Here is a 20,760-nt window from a genome sequence, read left to right on the forward strand (position 1 = left end):
ATAAATAAAAGAAAGGTGATGCTGCAGGTCACTACGGATCTTGCACACAAAAACCTGCATTGACCAATTTTGGATGGTAAACAGAAAAAACTATGGTACTACAGGAAGAGCTTCCGCATTATAACTCCCAGTTGAGTAGCCTGATTTATGCTCCATTAGCAAAGTACCATCTTTTTATTATTATTTTAATATTATATTTAATACCTACAATATTATTTAATACCAAGGGAGAAATCCATCCATCCTCAAATAGAACATCTGCATGACACCCTATCTATCTTCTCCTGAATCAGAATTAAGCATTAGGCTCAAAAAACTGCCTCCACCGCATTCATTTGGTCTTTGGGTTCTACTCTGATGGATTAGTGATTTAACTGTTGTAACTCACAATCAAAGAAAGATAATTTTAATCCAGCTATGAAAGCCTGAGCTCTTGAGCTCACACGTGTTCCCTGTGTGCCGTTCTGAAGCTTCACCTGTGCCACTGCCCCTGCAGACCTGGCAGGGCACCCTGCTACACAAAGTTCGCTGGGCCAGGAAGGCTACGCAGTGCCCTAAGGCAGCATTCTCTCATCAGGACATGGATGCACTGCAGTCAGGGCCTTGAGCTGGCTCCTCTCTCAGCTGTGCACACTGACAGTGGAAGGCAGGCAGATGGGTGGGAGAAGACAGCACCAGTGGGACACAAAGGTGAGAAAGAAAGGCAGCTTCTCCTCCAGCAGGGAACAGCCCAACATCCACCATTTAAGTTCCAGGTTTCCCATTTCCTCAGATTATTTTCAGCTAACTATTCAATTATTTAATATGGCAGAAGAACCTAATTAAGGTCTATGACATGACCTGAACTATACTGTGTTCTATACCCCAACAGTGAACGCAGATCATGGCTGGCTTTTTCCCTCCCCTAATTAACGGGGGTGAAACTACAAAATCCAAGTTAACCTCAGCTAAGGTCCCCTCCTGGGAGGGGTTCATCAACAGCTGTACAACAAAATACAATACTGCTCAGTTAAGTTTCTGAACTGGTCCCACACAGACCAGAGAATTAAATCTGCTGAGTCCTGTCTACCGCTTGGGCTCTTGGTGTTACTGACTACCTGTTAGCACCCTGGAGAAGCCTCCAAACTTACCATAGAAGGAAGGAAGCAGGATACTGTTATCACCAGCACAGATAGCACAGAATTACAGTCTGGTTACTAACTGATAATTTGAGCAAAAAAAAAGAACCCCAAGAGTTTCAGCCAAATTGTACATAGCATGAACAGGTTTCATACAGATTATACATTACTGCTCCTCACTTTCACAAAAGGACACATCTTAATCCACCATGGAAGTGGCTAAGAAGTATTTATTACAGCTTTTCCCCTCAAGCTTCCCACTGATAAGGCTAAACAAACACTAACAAGCTCAGAAGAGAAGTCTTTGATATATTTCTACTAAATTAGCAGAAAGAACATTTTGTCCAGGAAAAAAAAAGAAAAAAAGAAAAAAACACTACGATTTGCTATTATTTTCATTTAGCAGGTTATCTGTTCTAGATTATGTTAACTCCTTGAAAAGCTGGAAACGTACTTGGAACCTCACACCTAGGAAACAAAGCCAGGCACAGCACCAACACCGAACCTCTGCCGTCTGTGGCAACAGCCGTGTAGGGAGCTGATGCTGACAGCACATGTAAGCTGTGTCCAATACATCTGTGATGGGATTTAATAGATCTAAGAAAAAAATTTTTGGAGACCAAGTATTAGCTGTTTTGTGAATACAAGTCAAGCCTACATCAAAACAGACTCCATAGATTTTGTACAATTTAGTTTCAACAGAAGCAGCCCAACAATACTTCTTGAAATTGTACAGAAGGCAGGCAGCAACTTACTGGGAGAGCTCTGATCAGCACATGTGATTTGGGTCGAAGGGCCCGTTAAGGTCTGACCCATTAAAACCTCATATACTTGACAAAGAAGACACTTTCAACTTTCAAGAACAAAGTCAGGGGAATCTGAGCCTGGTCTCACAAGCACCTTTTCCTGTGAGGTGCATTCGGTGGCATTCTCGGCACAGCCCATTTAACCCCAGCCCTCTTCTCTTCACCTCTTACCCTGAAGCCAAGATGTTGGAATACCAAACACAGTGACATCCAATCTACACTTTGCTTAGGACCCCCAAGACAAAATACCTTCCAAGATCCTTACAGAACACAATTTTCTTGGATAACCACTGATATGAGGACTTGAACTCTTTCTTGAAGCTTTGTAAAACTGTCCAACAATCCAAATGGGTTCCTGATTTCTGTAATCCAAGTCGTTTTAGTTCTACCTGGGAATGCCCCAGTCCTACCTCTCCCAAAAATTATTCTAGAAACTAAGTATTTTATTTGACTCTTGGAACGTCTTCAATAAAAGCAATCTATTTGAAAACTTAGTTCTGCCTAGTGCTCAAAAAGACAAGTTTACAAGCAAGTTTTAACACGACACTGAACTACCACCTTTAAACACACACATCCAATAAAACAAGTGTACTCAAGTGTAATCCAAAACAGATAAACAGATTTATTTATGAAGTTTATAATAGGCAGATTGCTTAAACTGTCCTTGAGGCCAGTCTCATCAATAAACTAGGAACTAGTTTAAACTGGTATTTGACACATGAGATAGCGTCAAATATAAAGACAAAAAAAATTAATAATGCAAGAAGCAGGAAGAAACAAGTGCCTTTGCTTTGTATTGCTTTAAGAAGAGGCAGGGGGAGAGAAGTAGGAGGGAGAGGAAAAAGACAAAATCAAAAGCTAACAGCTCTCTGCCATCTCTCTTCCTGACCTATTTCTAAAGCTTTAAAATATCATTGAGCACATGGTGACAAAATTTGAAAACAGTTTCGTCATAATGATTGATGATTACCCTGATTATTAAAATACTGAAGACGGTATCAAAAAAATCTTAGAGTGGTCCAATGCTCAGTACCTGGCACTAGACTGAACAGCCTTTAGCATAATCTTTGTATTCACCAAACCCAGAATTCAACAACAGTAGAGCAGCTGCTCAGTGCCTGGTCTGCAGAATTCAATGAACGACAAAAGGTTACCTTAATTCAATGAGATAATCAGCACACATTTACCCACTACCAAGAGTTTTCCAACCATCTGCAAGGCGGCAGAGCTAACAGCCTATAAAACAACTGGTAGCATGCTGACAAGTCCTCACGTCCCTCATGTCAATGAAAATTTATCTCTTAGCAACAGCTAAAAAGAAGCTGAACTTACAGAAGTGCTCTAGAGGCATCACGAGCCAACAATTTCTTCGTAAGTGATTTTGATTGCCAGCGATCTCCAAACAGATGTCTGCTCTAATTGGTAAAATCTACTAAATATATACTTTAGAAATAAAAGTGAAGTTGTCATGGCTTAAGAAAGCAAAAAAAAAACAATGGGAGTCATAGCAATGTATGTAGAAGACAAAAGTTAACTTATTTAAAGCTGCTGGCCTTGCAATGGTATCAGTAACATGAAGTAAACAGAATGCTTGTGTTCTGCAGAGAGGAGAGATATTACTCTTAAGGCTGCTGCCGGAAATTGAAAGGTAATACGCAAGTCAGCTAAAAACTAAGATAAGTATTTTTGAAAGGAGAAGACAAATAAAAGATTCAAGGTTAAAACCACTTTAGCCACTCTAACTATTTTAGGATTCCCCCACCTGCTACATCGGCATGAGAAGATGACTGTTGTTCTCATATTAAGCACACTAAGACATTTGTATCTTAACTAATTCTATGTCAAAAAAAAAGAAAAAAAAACATGAAGTTTTAAGGCATCATGCTTTAGAAGTAAAGTCCATACAACGCTTAAAAAAAAAAAAAAAAAGAAAAAAAGGAAATGAAATGAACCACTTCTTTCAGCAAAACCCACTTGCTATACCAAAATACAAGGCAATTTAGAATGTTACTACCCCACAGATCAGCAAAGGGAAAACGCTTACTCTCAGCTGTCTGTTACTTTAGCAGCTCTACCCCTAGAAACTGAATCCTTCAGAGGTCTCTTCAAAATACATCCACACACAGCATTAAGCAAGAAACAGTATGACCCATTAAGATTCAGTTTCACATTTGCAGACTGTAGGCAGTTCTGTTTGGAGCTCCATGAAGAAGACTGAATATGGCATGGTCACATCACGAAGCCCTAACACCTGACTCCTTTTCCCCATTAAGAAGAACAGAGCTGCCAGCTGCCAAATACATTTTCCTCAAGTACAGTCAACTGTAACAGGTTTATTAACAAAATCAGGTAAATTGTTTTTATGTCCTATCTAAGCCTAGAAGTTACCTATCCTCCGTAACAGGTTGAAGCTGCCCATCAAACATGTTGGAAGTGTTACTTAAGAAGGCAGAGTTATCGATGAGAAAGGAACCAAACCAACTCCAGTACAGCCCTTTCCCACCACTCAGATTTTCAAAGATATAAAATTCCATCTTGCCAGCCCTGGGCAGAACAGCAGCATCAGTCATTTCCATAAGTGTGCAGACAAACCTAAGGTCCAATCTTGAATTCAGAGGTGTGTGGGAAGCTGGACACATGGGAAGACTTCTCCAGCAGTTTATTATTTTAAATAAGACGTTCCCACCATCTCCCATGTTCTTATCTAGAAAGACTTCCGAAACTTTCTACTGAAAGAGTTGAAAACATGCCCCCAAGACAACCACCAGCTACTCATCTGTTGTTAAATAAAACACACACAAGCATTAAGGTAAAATAACTGCCCATCTTCACATGAACTGGGAGGGCAAAGCCCAGAACACTACTCGTGTTTACCAGATGCTTTTCAGTGGATGTGAAGCAGAAGGATTAACCTAAGTCAGGATTTCTCTTAAGAGCTATCGTGTTGCATGTTCTATCCAGTGTAAAACATTTGACTTTTAATCAAAAGAGAGTAACATTAAACACAGACAGCAAGAGGAGGAATTACTGGCCTACAATGGAAGCTGTCACCTTCAAAAATGTCTTAGTTGAAAATTTGCTTTAGGAACATGTAGAAGCATTGAGAAACAGAAGTACCAGCAATTTCCTCCTCAAGATGTACGGCTGACAAGCACAGAGTGACCCAGCATGAAGAATCCTTTCAAATGGCCACAGAAGAACAAGTCCCTGGTTTCTAAGCCAGCGTGCAGGCGAATCCTTGCTCGTGCAGTTAAACATATGCACTCACCCGCACAGGAACAGACCGCTCCACATGCGTGCAGCACATGCTGCTATCTAACTTGACAATCAAACCTGATGACTGGCTTTCTTTACTCTCTTCTTGGCTGACTTATCTACAGCTTTCAGAACTTTAGAAAGCGTGTGTAGCATCTATACGAAAGCTTGTTTTGCTAAATCAGCAGAACGTGTTGCCAAGCATGTCAAAATAAATAGGAATTATTTTTACTATGCAGTTTTCCACTATTAAAGCAGCATTCTTTGTAAAATAGTATTAACAATTTTTCTGTGCAATTCAGTTTTCATAATGGGATGAAGATGGAAAGGAAGAGAGCTTCAAAACACAACAGAAATTACCAGGTCAAAAAAAAAATGCCTTACTTAAGTAAAACCCCACTGTGTACTACATTAGCTTCCATGTGGATATCTATTATCTGACTGGTATTTAGATGCTTACTTTTAAACAGTATGCTGTCCTCTTCTTCCCCTACAACATTATTAACCCAACTCCTACAGCAGGTTTACTCGTCTTTACAGGACAAAACAGGAGCAACAAAGTAGGAAATCACAGCTGAGTGTGTTTTCAAATTTGGAACAGACGTAAGGGATAGCTCCAGTAGCCTTTGTAAGCAAAGAACTTGTTCAACTAATTCCTAAATTCAGTTACTAAAAGAGATTATTTTGTTCTGAGAATTTCTTTAGGCTTATCAAGCACTGCCTTTTTCATCACCTTTTAACTATGTATTTGTAATAACTGCTTGGCTAACTAATGTTCATTATCCACAAATCCTAAGTGCTCTGGAGAAGCAGCATTATTACAGACACACTCAAGTTATGTCATACTGCTCTAAAATTCTGGGCCAGTACATTACAGCAATACTCATTTCAACTGCAAGTCTGATTTTAAGGAAGAATAATGAGGAAGGTGAAGGAAAAAAAAAAACAACACTGAATTTGATCCTAGATTCCATTACCAAGAAGTTGCAAACAGAGGCCCTTAAAGCAACTTCAACCCAGAAGGGCCTCAGTGGCAGTGATACCTGGTGCTCTGAATCAGCAATCCAGTATCTACATTTCTAAGGAAGAAAGTGGCTGCAAAGCACTGCCATACACCTCCACTCAGCGGCTGCTAAGCCACACTAGGACAATTCAGGAATTTATTTATATATAATACCAAAAAAAAGTCTGCTAATCCTATCAAGCAAGTGAACCTGGCAGGACTGAAGGCTGCATCCCATCTCACAGGGAAGAGCCAGCTTACAAACCTTGAGGGACAGCGAGCATACACAGACTACTTTAAGGTATCAGTGCACCTTACTCTGATCTACTTCTGCAACATCCCACAAGGTGTCTCCTCATGGGAGAAAAGCCTCACTGACCCACACCAGACCTCTACACCAGACCTCTGAGCTGTTCTAAACTGATTGTTAACAAGTGAGAAGAAAAAAAAAGCACATATTTAAGACCTATTAAACACAGTAAGAGTATTTCAGAAGGAAGAGCTGACCTGCAGTTTGCAAGTAAAGTTAGCTTGTCACTGCCTAAATTCAAGTGTAAAAACACACCCTACAGCAACTCTACTTTAATTCTTATTTTCTTTTCTTACATGGTGAAGTGCTGTACTCCTAGAAATTCTGTTTTAACCTTGTTACTTGTATACACACCTCCTAACCAGACTATCTATATGAAATGAGCCACAGCCGCCACCAGCATCCGTACCGACGCATTAAAAGAACAAATCCAAATTCAGAATTTCCTACTGCATCATCAGCTGCATGCACTTCCCAGTCCCCTTCACTTCACAGAACCAGAAACGTGAAGTGTGTTGTCCAACCCTCCCTTCTCCAAAGTTTGTCAGCTTAACTCAGTGGGAACTGCAATTTTAAGTCACTTACTTAACACAAGGACCACTCCCAAAAGCAAGTTTCAAAAGTCAGATGCCTAATATAGGACTTTAAGTGCTGCCTAAGGCTCATGAATTTTGGAAGCAGAAAATTAATTTGAGAATTACTTACTTTCACTGTATCTAGCCACTTGAATACTTGAGAATTGCACCAAAACCTCACATTCCTTCTAGCAATTTAGCAGAGTTAACAGATGTCAATATCAGCACCATTGCCACCTCACAGTCTATTAGTAAGGTTTTCACGTCAAAAATTTTCCTGCTGAGCTTTTAAGTTTTCAGGCTACGTTATTTAAGCACACTAGACCATTTAATCAAGTTACAGTCATGTTTATCATCCCCAACGTTTATCATTTCCCTAATTGCCAAAACAAGGAAGCCATTTAGCAAGACAATATAGTCTACATGACAACAGAATGTCATGGTACCCCATTAGCATCCAGAAGAAATCCTTCTAGTTAAAAGATTAGTTAGCCTCTTATCAGGTAGACACCAGTGACAGCATGAGATCCGTCAGCCCCGTGGCGCCTGATTTGAAGCACTTGGTCCTCAGAGTTCCACAGCCGTGATCTGAGCCCCAGAAGTGCTGATCCCCTACACTGAAGGACGTAACCTGTCCCTGCTTTGTGCCATGAAGTCCTAGCATCCTAGCCGAAAGAGGACCCAACAATCAAAGGAAACGTGCATCTATCTTTAAACCAAGGAAAACACAGTCCTGGATAAACAGAAGGGAGTTGCCTTTCAAAAGAAGACGCTATCAGGACCATAAATGGGCTCAAATTTGGGGAAAAAATGTTTTTACACCATTTGAGTAATTCTTCTTTTAACAGTAGTTCGTAATTCTTAAAAAAAAAAAAAAAAAAGTAAAAACACTCTTGCCATTTCCAACCATCAAATTGAAGAATAATTGATTAATTACCACTTGATATATATCCAGAGAACTTTCTTAGGAATTATATAAATATAAACACACACAGCTTATATGCATAAAATCTGTCAAGAAATGCCAGACTACCAGGACTGCAAGTTTCCAATATTTTTCATCACCTGTTTTACAACCAAGTTCCTGCAACATGAGGAAGTTACACCAAACACTCATTGCATTCCAACTGCCACAGAATAAAGACCCAAGAGTCAGGACGCACTATTATTGAACACAGAAGAGGAGAGGCACTTAAGATAGTTGAGAATAAAACACTGAGAAAATATCCAAGGTAGGTGGATATTTTCCAACATATTCCTCAAGTCTAAATCAGACTCATCAGCCATTTGTATATTCTACAAGGAACCCTATGAAAGGGGATGAAAAGTAAAACCTCTAGTTTGAGGATCCAGTGTCACTCCCAGCTGAGACAGGAGAGTTTGCGGAAGAGAGGAATGATGAACGACCACAAACGGAACTGCAGAACCACACAGGTTTTCTTTAATTCATTGCTGTCTGTTTCAATCCAAGACTCTCATTGCAGTATATCACATCAAGTAATTGAAGAGAAACTACCACGGGAATCAAATTTTAACAGTCCTTAGGATTAAACAACTTACAATATAAGGCTTGAAACTGCTCCTCGCAGTAAACAAGAACCACGAGCGGTGCACCACGTGAAACTACGTTCCTCAGCTAAACACTGAGTTTGGGGAAAAAGGATGAATAATGTCTTCCCGAAAAGCTGGGTGAGAAACTGCCACCAGATGACCTGTGTGCCGAGCTGGAAGCCAGCCCCCCAGTGTCACCACAAAGATACATCCCAACCTAACTCTGCAAACAGCTGTTTGGAATTCCTATCCCATCACACAGTTCAAGAACTATACAAGCACTTGCCTTGGTTTGATCCAAATTTGCTGCATCTTAAGAGAAAAAAAAAAAATATATATATATATACACACACACACACTTTAAAAGACCATTATTAATTTACAGTGATATAAGCTGCTTCTCCAGGATAGCGATGACAAGACTTCCATTTTAGTTTTAAATGCTCAAGAGATTGGGTAAGGGATTCTCCAACTTGTGCTAAGCTCCAGAATCTGAAGTGTGAATAGGACCCATTCTTAAGTGTTCACTTGGCTTCTGCAAGCAAGGATTTGGTAGTTTTGGTATCCTAAACTACAGAGACAATAGCACCTAGCAATCATACTAGAACTTCAAGGACAAGAGCCAAAGGCACTTCCTTTTCCATGAAATTAAGGTGGACACCTTTTAAGTTGAAATAGTGAGATGCACAAACATGAGTTAGTGCTTGTCAAATGACAGCAGTGTTGCAGCAACTAACAACAAATAACATGGTCTTTTGTCACCATGAAGATGTTGCAAGGGTAGAAACACAGGTTGTCTCTGAAGACAACATCCTCCTCAGCTGTAGCACTGCAGTCTCTTGTAGAAATTTACCTACCTGAATGCTGGTACTCAAAATTATCCTGAGGAACAGACTCCATCTAAAGCTACATCCAAAGCTAGGCAGTAGAAATATTCCTTTATGTGTAGATCAGTCAGATACATTGCGTAGCACTTCCTTTCTGCCTAACTTTTCAGTGTCTGCTCAGTGGAAAGCCTACAGGCCAGAGGGAACAAGGTAGAACAAGCAAAGAAACCCCAGCCAGCAGTTGCTTGCCTAGCCACATAAAGGCAGGAAACTGAAGAGCAGAGCAGGGAGGAGCCTGGATGCCAAAAAAGCTCCTCTATAGATTGGACCTTTGCCTAAAAGACAGAAGGAGGAACACCCAGTGTCTGCACTGGCACAAGCTGCATACCAGAAAACTGAAATTCAACCTATGCCAAGTTACAGTTTGAAAAGCTAAATGTACCTAGGCCAGTGAAAACAAAATTAGATAGGAGTTCAGAGTATTAAAAAAAAAAAAAAAAAGTTTTTGTTTTTGCATGAAGGTCAGCTTAGAAATACAAACTGAAAGTGAAGGAAGGGGGGGGGGAGGAGGGTAAGAAAAAAAAGAGTCATGCCAAGAATCAAATGGAAACAATTACTAATGCAGTTGTTCAGCTGTTTAAGGGAGTGTTCAGGACAACCTAGAAAATGCTGCATGCATCAGATTAGCAGCAGTTGCACTGCCTCTTTTGAAGGATCCTTTAGGTAGCAGCTATACAGAACACAGCAGGGATGTTGCAATTGAGATAGACTACACATTCCCACTGTTCTCTGACAACATTAAATAAGTGGTCACTACCTCATCTTTTAAAGCCTTTTTTTCATCTTAAATTATGTTTAAAAGTAAGAAATTAAAGCCCTGTCTACGGACTACAAATGTCTGCTTCCTCAGGTTAACATCTACTCAGCATCCGTGCTCAGGAGATGACCACCTCTTAAGACCCAGTAGGTTTTACCCAGCTCCCGAGCGGCAGAGCCTTCCCAGTGCTCCTCCAAGTGCCCAGGAGAACAAGAAACACGGTGTGTGAAGAGCAGGGGCTGCTCCACAACTGACTCCACTGAAGATAAAATTCACCACCCATTTAAGAACGTGAACCAGAACTTTTGCTGCTGCATTTCCAGACATGTATTTTAGTGTGTCAGAGGCTCATCCAAAAGCTAGGTACCACGAAGCATATTCAAATTCATTTCCCCCTCTGTTCTCACCCCTTCCTACTGCGCTCTCAACTTTTACACTGCATGTTCCAATTAACATACTTCCACAGCCCTTTCCTGAAGATGCTGCATGAGAGAAGGTGTGAAGCATGGGAGAGATGCTATCTATGCAAGATACTCTGAACATAAGGAGGAGCACATAGAGCAGTTAAATTGTTGAAACTAACTATGCACTGCACTACAGCAAAGTGCAAAAGATCAAAACACCAAGCAACAAGTTCTCTTTTTCTGCTTTCCTGTATGCATTGTTTTTTTGTTTGTTTCATTTTTGTTTATTTACAGGAAAGGAGAAACCTTTGAAGCCCTCAACCTAAAGGCTATCACGCTGTTTTCAGCTTGCCTTTGTTGTTATGAAGAGCCCACCTCTGGCTGGAGGCTAGGCTGTTCCTTAACACAAACTTCACGCTTCAAAATAAGCAGCTACTCAAGAGCTTTGATTCACCTTACCCATCTACATCAAGCGAGAGGCTCTCTTAATGTAACCACCAGAATATTCAAGGTAACTGTGGCATCTTTTTTGATCTTCATGCTACTCATTACATTTCCCAGAATGAACTGCCCAGAGGCCGTACAGCCGATGAGTTAGCCACTTCCCAATGCAACCTGTCCTTCTTATAAGCCTTGTGCTTGCATCTCTTCAAGAAGTGAAAAAGCAACCCGCAGAGACAGGAGGGAATGGAAAGGGGTGGAGGAACAGATAACTGAAACAGCTGTACTGTGTGCTTCTGCTTCCTGTAACAGCGAGCAGACACACCTTTGCCCAAACCCAGTAGTCAAGATAACACTTGAAAGAAATACTGTTTCTAAACAAATCCTTCATTCCAGGCCAATGGCAACAGGACGAAACATGGTGATACAAGCTAATGCTGCTGTAACTAACTGCAGCTCCTTCCATTTGCACTGAACCAAGACATCCACTCGCGCTGGATCACCCACTCAGCGGGGAGGCAAGAAAAGCAGCGCGGTATCATCACCGAGAGGAAAATTTAGCACCTCCCGCTCCCTGTTCCACATACGTGCTTCATCTCACACAAAACACCCAACACCCCCAGCATACAGTCATGGCTCCAGCTCCACAAAACTAACTTTTTTTTAAAACAGTGGCACTGTAATACAGCAGTACCATCTCCTCCGTGTACTAGGCATGTTAATGGCTCGGAGGGGGAAGGAAGGGGTGCATCTGTGTGAAAAGCCACCAGCACATCCCCCCGCCTGCCCCTCAAACACTGCTGGTTCACCTCATACACAGGAAGAAAGGATCAGAGTTGGCACGTGGTACTGCAAGTGTGAAAGTTCAGGTTGCCAAAGGGGGAGCTCTGAAAAGATGCAGACTTGTAATGCAATAAATCTTTAACATCTCATCAAGATGAGAGGTCATTTTTTTAAAATTTTTTTTTTTAAACTTGTGTATAGTTAAGAAGCTTCAACAGTCATCTGTCTATGCAGTTTTCTACAACCCCTCCTGTTCTTTCTTCTCCTCAAGGTAAGTTGACAGAAAATATACTTGAACTTCACCTCTACTCTTCGCAAAAAAAAAAAAAAAAAAAAAAAAAAAAAGGCCATCCCAAAAACCCATGTGTGCACTCAGCTTTTGCTGGAGCTAACTACATAAACAGTCAAACAATGAAGCTTTAAAATACACTCATCTCTTTCAAGCCCAGCCATTCATTTGAGATGCCAATTGATTACTCAATTTTTGACAATAAAATATAACCATGGCATATAACCAGTACTGCCACCTAAACTCTTCCAATTAAAATGGCCAAGTAGTTTTCCTGCAGCATTGCTCTGCTCATTCGTACATGACCATTAACATCAAATGAACATGCAGTCACATCGCAGTAACAAGCCTGCTTATAGAATTAGTTGCAGAACCATCCCTTCTTTAGTGTTTTTAAAGCCACATAGCTTGGGGATCAGGAAACACCCTGTGTTTGAACAAAGTCTACACGCATTTGCCCAGTAACCTGGGCCACAACTAGTACAGCTGAGCACAGCACGAGATGATGTGCACTGCACGGATACACAACGACTGCTTTGCCAACCTCACGTCAGAAGTATTTTTATGTCGGGAAGAAGTGTATGTCGAACAGTTTTTAAACACGCAAGTCACACTGCTAATTTTGAGGCACCCAAATCAAAAGCTTTTTTCTTGCCAAAGCAGTTGCTAGATAACAGATTTGTTTGGCTAACTTCTGAAAGACAGATTTATCCCTGTACCAGCATTTTAGTACGGCAATGACGGCTTTTTCAGCACCATGACCCAACTAACATTTCTAGCAATGGATGCCAGTCCCAGTGCGTAGCCTACCACAGAAGTTGTTTTTTGTTTTTTGTTTTTTTTTTTTTTATTTCCCCAGAATTCACATGAAGCATCACAGCATTGAACTGTTGTGATAGCTCTGTACTTCAGACTTCACATTTTTCATGCCAATGCAATACCAGAATTACAGAAGACTCTCTGAAAGTACTTATACAATAGGAAGCTTTGTCACTACAAGTAATTAAATCCTTACAGTATATGGCTACAGAAGTAATTGCACGGTAAGCAACCCTTCTAAGTTCACATTCTGATTATTGAGCATGATTCTCCACGCATCCTTCAAACAGCCACAAAGTCCAACTTGATAGGAACAGACAGAAATCCACATGTAAGACCAACCATATTTAGAGAAATTCACAGAAGTCAGCCTCCAAGTACCAACATTCCTTGTGTCACCCTCTGGCAGTTCCATGAACAACTCTTTGAAATTTAACTCAGTATTTTTTTTTCTTTTTCAAGCAAGCACTCTCTTCTCTATGCCCTTTAGTGACTTAAGATCAGCTGAAAGAAAAAGATGAGTAAAAATCACCTTAAAAAAAACAAACAACATAGTCTAGTATCTAGAAATAGATGCTAATGGCATCTCTACAATAACAAAGTTGTCTGGCATATTCCATGCCAAAAAAGAACTGTCTCCAACTTTACCATTATGAAGTTTAAAAAAAACACAGAGATTCCATTTTATATAACCCAACTGAAGTACAAGTTGCTTCTTTCCAAGCACACTGGAAACTCAAAATATGTTTCACCACACTAAATCAGGAACGATCAAAGAATACCTACAGACATGTCTTGGATGCTAGCCTTTTGTAAACAAAACACCAACTGACATCCCCCAAACGTTCTCCCTCAAGGCTTCAACACTGTGAGTAACTAACCTGAAATGAAGGTCCAAATAATCAAAAAAAAAAAAAAGCACACATCTAACAAGTCCAAGGAAAATGAAGATAGGAAGAGGATTCTCAAGTTTACCCCTATTTGTCAGTCTGACAGCACTTATATTCCTAGAATATTTACATTGGCTCCAGTTCCTATTGCTATTAACTACAGTTTTAAAGCTAAGTGAACTATCTACATACAGATATCTTAAAAAAAAAAAAAAAAAGACTAAGTATCTTAAATACCACGAGTTCCACTGGTAGTACTTCTGCTAGCGTTAGAACCACAAGAAAAATCATGTCCACGCATGAAGTGAAGGTAAGAATGCCACAACCAAACCAGATAGCAGCTATCCGCATCAGTCCACCAGACAAGACAGAACAACTTCACACCCAGAAGAGAGCAAACAGCTGCACTCCTCCCTGCTGCTGTTTACCCACTGAAAAGCCAAAAAACAAACTACTCAACACAGAACGGCAGGGAGCTAAGTAAACGTGCCTTATCAGACCTGAACCTGCACAGATTTTCAGCATGCACCCTTGCTTACATGCATTTAAAAGGCTAAACAAAGAACAAGACAGATCATTACTACTGCATTACCACATTTGCTTTCATTTTTTCAGCCTTACCTGGTCTTTTTCATGGGGTAGAAGGCTGACAGGTGGAAGAGAAGCTGGGAAAGCACTGGGATATTTTGGAGGTCCTTTGCTTTCCAAACCACCATAATTCACTCTATACTGAGGTCCATCCTTCAGTAATCTCCCATTGTTCACAGCACGTTTGGCCCCCAGACGCAATCTCTGCTGAAAAGCAGGATTGTTGAAAATGTTTGCTAGGTCATTTTGACTTCTCAGATACTTCTCGATGTTTTTCAGGGAGGAGCCATTTGGTTCTTGAAGCCCTTCGATTGCTCTTCTCAACAGTTTATTCCAATCCACGTTACGAAGCTCATTACAAGCTCCTCTAGATCCCTTAACGGATTTAGGAATAGTGCCAGGCTTAACAGATGAAAACCGTCCAGGATTATCTGGGTCCTTGTAGGATGCAAGGCCTTTGTTGGTAACTTTAAGAATAGAACCATCTTGAACACTAAGTTCCAGCTGTTCCGAAACAGTCTTCTTATCTAATCCATGGGAAGCACAAACAGCGTGACATATTCTCTCTTCGGATGGCCGTTGCTTTTGCTTTTTAACTTTTTGTATAGCTTCAAGAATCCACTCAGTATAAAGTGGGTTGGCAAGTTTTACCATGGTTGACCAGTAATTGTTTCCAGCCAAGGGTTACCCATAGAGGTTCCTCCTTATCCTTTTAGGAAATTTTTCAGAGGTTGCTCACACCTCAAAGACAAATCAAGGGATTCCACACACTGCTTGGATGCATCTCAAGAAAACCCATCCTGAAGAGTCAGAGAAGACAGGGAAGCATCTGCTGGCTGAAACTTCCAATTACTTGACCAATATGGACAGGCAGGAAGGACTCATTCATGGTGACACTCGTACATCCTTACAAAACATTTGTTTCAACCTTTAAAAAGAAAAAGGAGAAGGCAGGGGAGATTACAGTTAATGCCAATGGAGTAACAAGCAGAACACAATCAGACATTTATTCATAGTGTACATACTGCAGTACGCAAAAGATCCCTGAAAAGTTATCCGAAGCATTGGATAATTGCCTCCCCACATCAAAGAGGTCATCAGAAAATCCTTACATTTCCCATGGCATTCAATGGGTTTAGTTCTCCTGAATTCCATCACCCCAACACTTAGCCTACTACTGACTGGTCAGGCAGCTTCCATCCAGCCAAACACCTGAAAATATTCTCAAAAACACGAACTGCCTACAAATTGTTCTTAGACACACTGGAGTAAGAGAATAACTGCATGTGTGGATTATACCTGTACAGTAAAAGCCCCTTAACTGATGGAAGTTATGAACCACAGCCATTTCTGTGCGCTGCCTTGTAAGCACTATGCCCTGTTTTGATTACACAACGGAGAAGAATCAATACTCCAGAATCAGAACGGTGTTACTGGTATTACATCTTTCATTAATACCCAGCTATCCTATAATGCAGAAAGTAATTACTAAGGCACATCTCATTCCAAGGTGTGCAGTTAACAGGCACCTATTTTTGAGAGAGGCTCTCAGGAACATAAATTAGAACAAAGTCACAGGACACTTTTTCACATAAATACACAGTCAGCATGAGAACACATAAGGAGGTCATATCGACAAAACATGTTGCAGTGGTTCAGCTCCAAGAACAATTTTCTTGACTTATTATTGAATATATTGCTCTAACAGAAAATTCAGAGGCTACAAAAACTTCTTTAAGAAATCTGAAAGAACATCTTGATGAGGAATTTATTTCTTCTGCAAGACATTCATTTTTATAAAATGAAAAAAAAAAAAAACTAAAACAGTGGTCATCTAATGACTAAATATATTAAACAGCTTTTTTTTTTTTGGCTGTGAAATATTAGTGACAACTTTTGAACACATAAACAGAGCTGTACAATTACTTTAAATCAAAGTCAAATAGATTCAAAAAGAGAGAAATCTTCATTCTCAGTAAGCGTGCTGTCTCATAAAATAGAAGATTCACCAGTTTCTCAGCAAAATCCAAAGATGAAGTAATCTGAAACTACATTTCTCAAGCCAAGGCAATCAGCCTACAACGAGCAGAAATATCTGTGATTACGTAAGTCTTGGCCCTCATTTATATTCATTTATTCAAGTCACCTTGCATTTCAATCATGTTTAAAACTTGAGTAAATTATGAATAGGAAAAAAAAAATGAATTGATACAGTAATCTTTTGTTTTTTAACTTGTTCAAAAGAATTCTCTGTAACTGTGAAGAGAACAATTACCCAAAAAAAGGCTTTTGGTTTCCTATACCTGCTCTCCTCTGCACCCCCCTCAAAAATCTCTTTAAATATAAGGTACAAGATAATGTTTCACATATTATTACACCTACACAACAGAATTCGTAACAAAAGAACAGCTGGTAATTGGGGAATGTGAAACTCTTCTATACCCAAATAGTAAAAATATTAATCAATTCATTTAATTAATTTCACATTCTTAAGGTTCAACTGAAGCATAAGCACTTTCAGACTCAAATATACAAGTTCAACTGACTGCCAGAACGAAGACACACTCCTGATAACAACACAGGGCCTGAGCATTTAATGGGCTCTCATACTGAGCCCTGCCACACAGGCTGGATGATGTTTCTTGTTTCCAGTCTGTACTCATGCAAGTTAGGTATTGAGAACATACATACAGCACCAGTAGTAACACAGTAACTTGATCTCTAAACAGGCATTTTAACTTAATCCTCCCTGGACAACATTGTTCAGATTCACCATTTTCGTGTGATTCCAAAGCAACACTGTAGCCGCAAACTACAAAAAAGTATAGGTAATACAAGTTTCCAAGGTATGATGAATCCTTTGAACTCTCTCACAACTCTAACACTGAAAACAATAACACAGCAAACAAAGCAGAAGCCTACAGGTAGGGGAGACTGGCACAAATAGCTTCATGCTTGGCCCTAAGCTTTGGAAGGCCCTTCTAGCTGCATATAAACAACGCGCCAGTTTCCTAGAAAGCCGGCTCCAAGTTCCAAAGTTCCTTAATTCAGCTGCTCTATGAGTCCTCATGAAGATGGTCAGTACTCAATTCAACGCTGGAAGCTGCGTTTGCTGAGTCAGACATGCTTCCCTCATTTTTCAACCTCCTGCAGCACTGTTATATTGAATTTCATACGAGCAACCACATCACTTCCATTAAATTCCAGAACACACAGTGCAGGTCTGTTCCAGGCGCCCGGACACCGATGCACATTTCGGTATAAATGCCGCAACTTGTGGGTTACAGGAATTTTTATTGGCCAGTGACTGTGGCAAAAGGTGAGCATAAGCCTGTAGCTTCATGTAGAGCCTGCTGCTCAGTACAGGAATTTCACAGCAATACACATTCAGAACTACATTTTTCCTTATTTACTTTAAATTCCCCACGTGTAACACAACCTCCTGCATGCTAGCGCCTACTAAATCAACACTAGTTGAGTGTATCAGCAGGAGCATCGAGTTGCCAACATGGGGCGGGATATTCCAAGAGAAAAGTCAAGGCATTTTCAGTTCACACCTTCCAGCAGAACCTAAGTTTGTTCAGCTTTAGGAAGCGCCGCAAAGCTAACCTAATCCCATTTTGGAATTGTTTTACCCCAACCAGGAGTTTCAGTTGTTCTGCCACTTAGATCACAGACGTACGCGAAGTGCAGCAGCCTGACCTCCACAACCCATACGGCACGGTCTGCCATACATAAATCTCAGCGTAACCTCCTCATAGTAAACATCTTTGCCAGCAAACATCTTTGCCAGCAACATAATCCAGCTCAGTGACCCGGGAGCTCTACGTTAAAGAGGCCTTTCATAAATCAGGTCCTGCTCGGGCAGCTATTGATCCAAGATTAACAACATATAGATCTATACGTACCCATTCACTCGCTACACAGAAATACAGAACAAGCTGCTTCAGAAATGAGCTTTACAAATTGAACGTAAAAAGGCATGGGGAGCTTCCAAATGAAGTTCAGGTTTCTAAGTTCAGGATTTATTCCACCAAAGCTGCCAACAAAGATCACACCTCATTTAATATTTAAATAAATTTTAAAAAGGTGATGTTTACCCAGAGATTTTTGAGGAAATACCGATTTTTAAGAGTGATTATAAGTTAACAGCAGGCACTCATTTCTATTTATTAATTTTCCTCATCTTGTAATTAAATAACCTTTAATCAAGCCCTCAACAGCACCCATCCAATGACAGATGAGGTGGTTCTCCAGACTCTTACATACACAGGACCACTTCCAAGTCTTACACCAAGAATCACGAAGCTCTATGCTATGTCATGTTCCAGCTTCTACACTACACGATATCTTATTTTGAAAGTGGTAACAGTGCATAAAGTTCTGATCATGTTATAATATCCATCAAGTCTGTTAAGAAGTCTGCTACTGAAAAGCTGCAGAACATAAGCATTGGTATGGGGGGCACAATACGTTACTTTTAAAATGAGGAAAGCCATCTCTAGTCTGGGTTTGTCCTTCAACTTAAGTCATAAAGGATCAGATAAATGCCAAGAAGTTGCAAAGTTGCAGCTTGGGATTTAGACTGAAAGCAAATATAAAAACTTACAGCTACTGTACAGCTGGTTCTAATTAAAGAACGCATTGACTGAATCTGTCATTCTTAGGTGTCATCAGTAATCCTATAATCCTGTAATGAGGTCTTTTTTAGGCTGAACTAGGATCTGGAACTATTTCAGAGTGATCCACGTTTTAAAAGCAAGCTGCCTAGTCAGATAGAATAAAAAAAACACTAATAACAACAAAAATCTGTTACCCACTCCCAAACAGAACTAAGCCAGTTACTACCCAAGTAACCAAAAAGCATTTTATAAAATACTGTCTGATGTCTTTTTCAGACAAATCCATAAAAAATACACTTTGGTTGTCTTAAATGCAAATGCAGGTAAACACTTTCAAATTGAGGTTAACGCTGCAACCAGAGAAAAAAATAAAAAGGAGAGGGGAGGAAAAACAAACAAAAAAAAAGAACAGCAACTCGTGCAACCTGCTGGTGACCTGTGAAGCACAATTTCCTTCTGCTTCCTCCTACCTGCTCCGCACAGATCTAGGAGCAGCAGCAGGCCAGCTCTCTGCTGCAGCATCAGGGTCAGGTAAGGATTGCAGCAGAGGAGAAGGAAGAAGAGGAGCCTGCCATTGCATTCAGCGAGCTCTTTGCCATTTTCCTCTCCTCCGAGCCATTACGACAAACGCTGCGGCTCACCAGCTCTGTCCTCCCACCCCAGCCTCAATCAGCGATGCGCAAAGAGGCAAGATGCTTCAGCACCGCGAAACGCTGTCACCTACACGGAGACGGGGAGGAAGGAGACACGGCCAAGGACTGCCCGCACATGACACCGAGCGCTCCCCACCTCCTGCAGCCAGACAGCGCGTTAAGGACGCGCAGCGGGGCACTGCCACAAGGGAAGGGGCTGAAACTTGCCCGGGCGCTACGCGCAGCCCTCGCAGCCCTCACGCGCAGCCCTCGCACTAAGTTCAGCGCTGCCCCGGGAGCGCTGCGGGGAGCGCGAGCAGCGCACGGGCACCCGGGGCGGCCCCGGCGGCACCGCACCTGCCGGGACCCCGCTCCCCCCACACAGCTCCCGGGCGCTGCCTCCCGACGGGGCGCCGAGGGGCCGGGAGCTCCCGGGGGCAGCGGGACGGAGCCGAGCCCGGGGCCAGGCGGCGCCGCTCGGGGCTGTGTCCCCGCTCCGCAGCCCGCCCCCCGCGGCCGCCCTGCCCCGGCTCCCCCCCAGCCCCCCGCGCCCCGGGGCAGCGCCCGCGGGCCGGGCCGGGCCGGGCCGGGCCCCCCCCCCGGCGCCGCCACTCACCTCGGCGGGACCGCGGCGGCGGCGGGGGAGCGGGGCGGGGGCGGAGCCTGCTCGGGGCGCCGCAGCGGCTCCCCCTGCTGCCGGCTGCCCGGACCCTGCCGCCCGCCGCCCGCTCCCCCCGCGGCCGGGCCGCGCCGAGGCGGCCGCGCTGCCCCCCCCGCCCCCCGCCCCCGCGGGCCGCTCCTCCCCCCGGCCGCCGCGCCCGGCCGCGCCTCACCTAGGCCGCCATTTTGTTTCGCCCCGTTGTGCCTGACGCGCGGCCGACATGACACTGAGTGCAGCCCAATGGAGGCTCATTAAAACCTCACCTACCCGCCGCGCCCCGCCCACCAACGCCCGCCATTGGGCCGCGCCGCGCACGCCGCGCCGCCAGCATAGGCGGCGGGGAGACGTCAATCCAGCGGGATCGTCCCG

General features: G+C 42.2%; 1 protein-coding gene across 4 annotated transcripts in view; it reads right to left on the reverse strand.

The window, feature by feature from the left end:
• KAT6B (lysine acetyltransferase 6B) overlaps positions 1 to 20,760 on the reverse strand; it is a 111,298-nt gene that overhangs the window by 89,370 nt on the left and 1,168 nt on the right. For 3 of the 4 annotated variants that reach the window (XM_032191322.1, XM_032191320.1, XM_032191318.1), the window contains exon 2: positions 14,510 to 15,404. In XM_032191322.1, the coding sequence (XP_032047213.1) occupies positions 14,510 to 15,130 (621 nt within the window). In that variant the 5' untranslated portion in view covers positions 15,131 to 15,404. Of the gene's footprint in view, positions 1 to 14,509; positions 15,405 to 20,563; positions 20,644 to 20,760 lie in introns of those variants that run through there. The other variant, XM_032191319.1, reaches the window with a different exon arrangement.

This window comes from Aythya fuligula, chromosome 7 (assembly GCF_009819795.1).
Source record: "Aythya fuligula isolate bAytFul2 chromosome 7, bAytFul2.pri, whole genome shotgun sequence".
Classification (NCBI taxonomy): Eukaryota; Metazoa; Chordata; class Aves; order Anseriformes; family Anatidae; genus Aythya; species Aythya fuligula.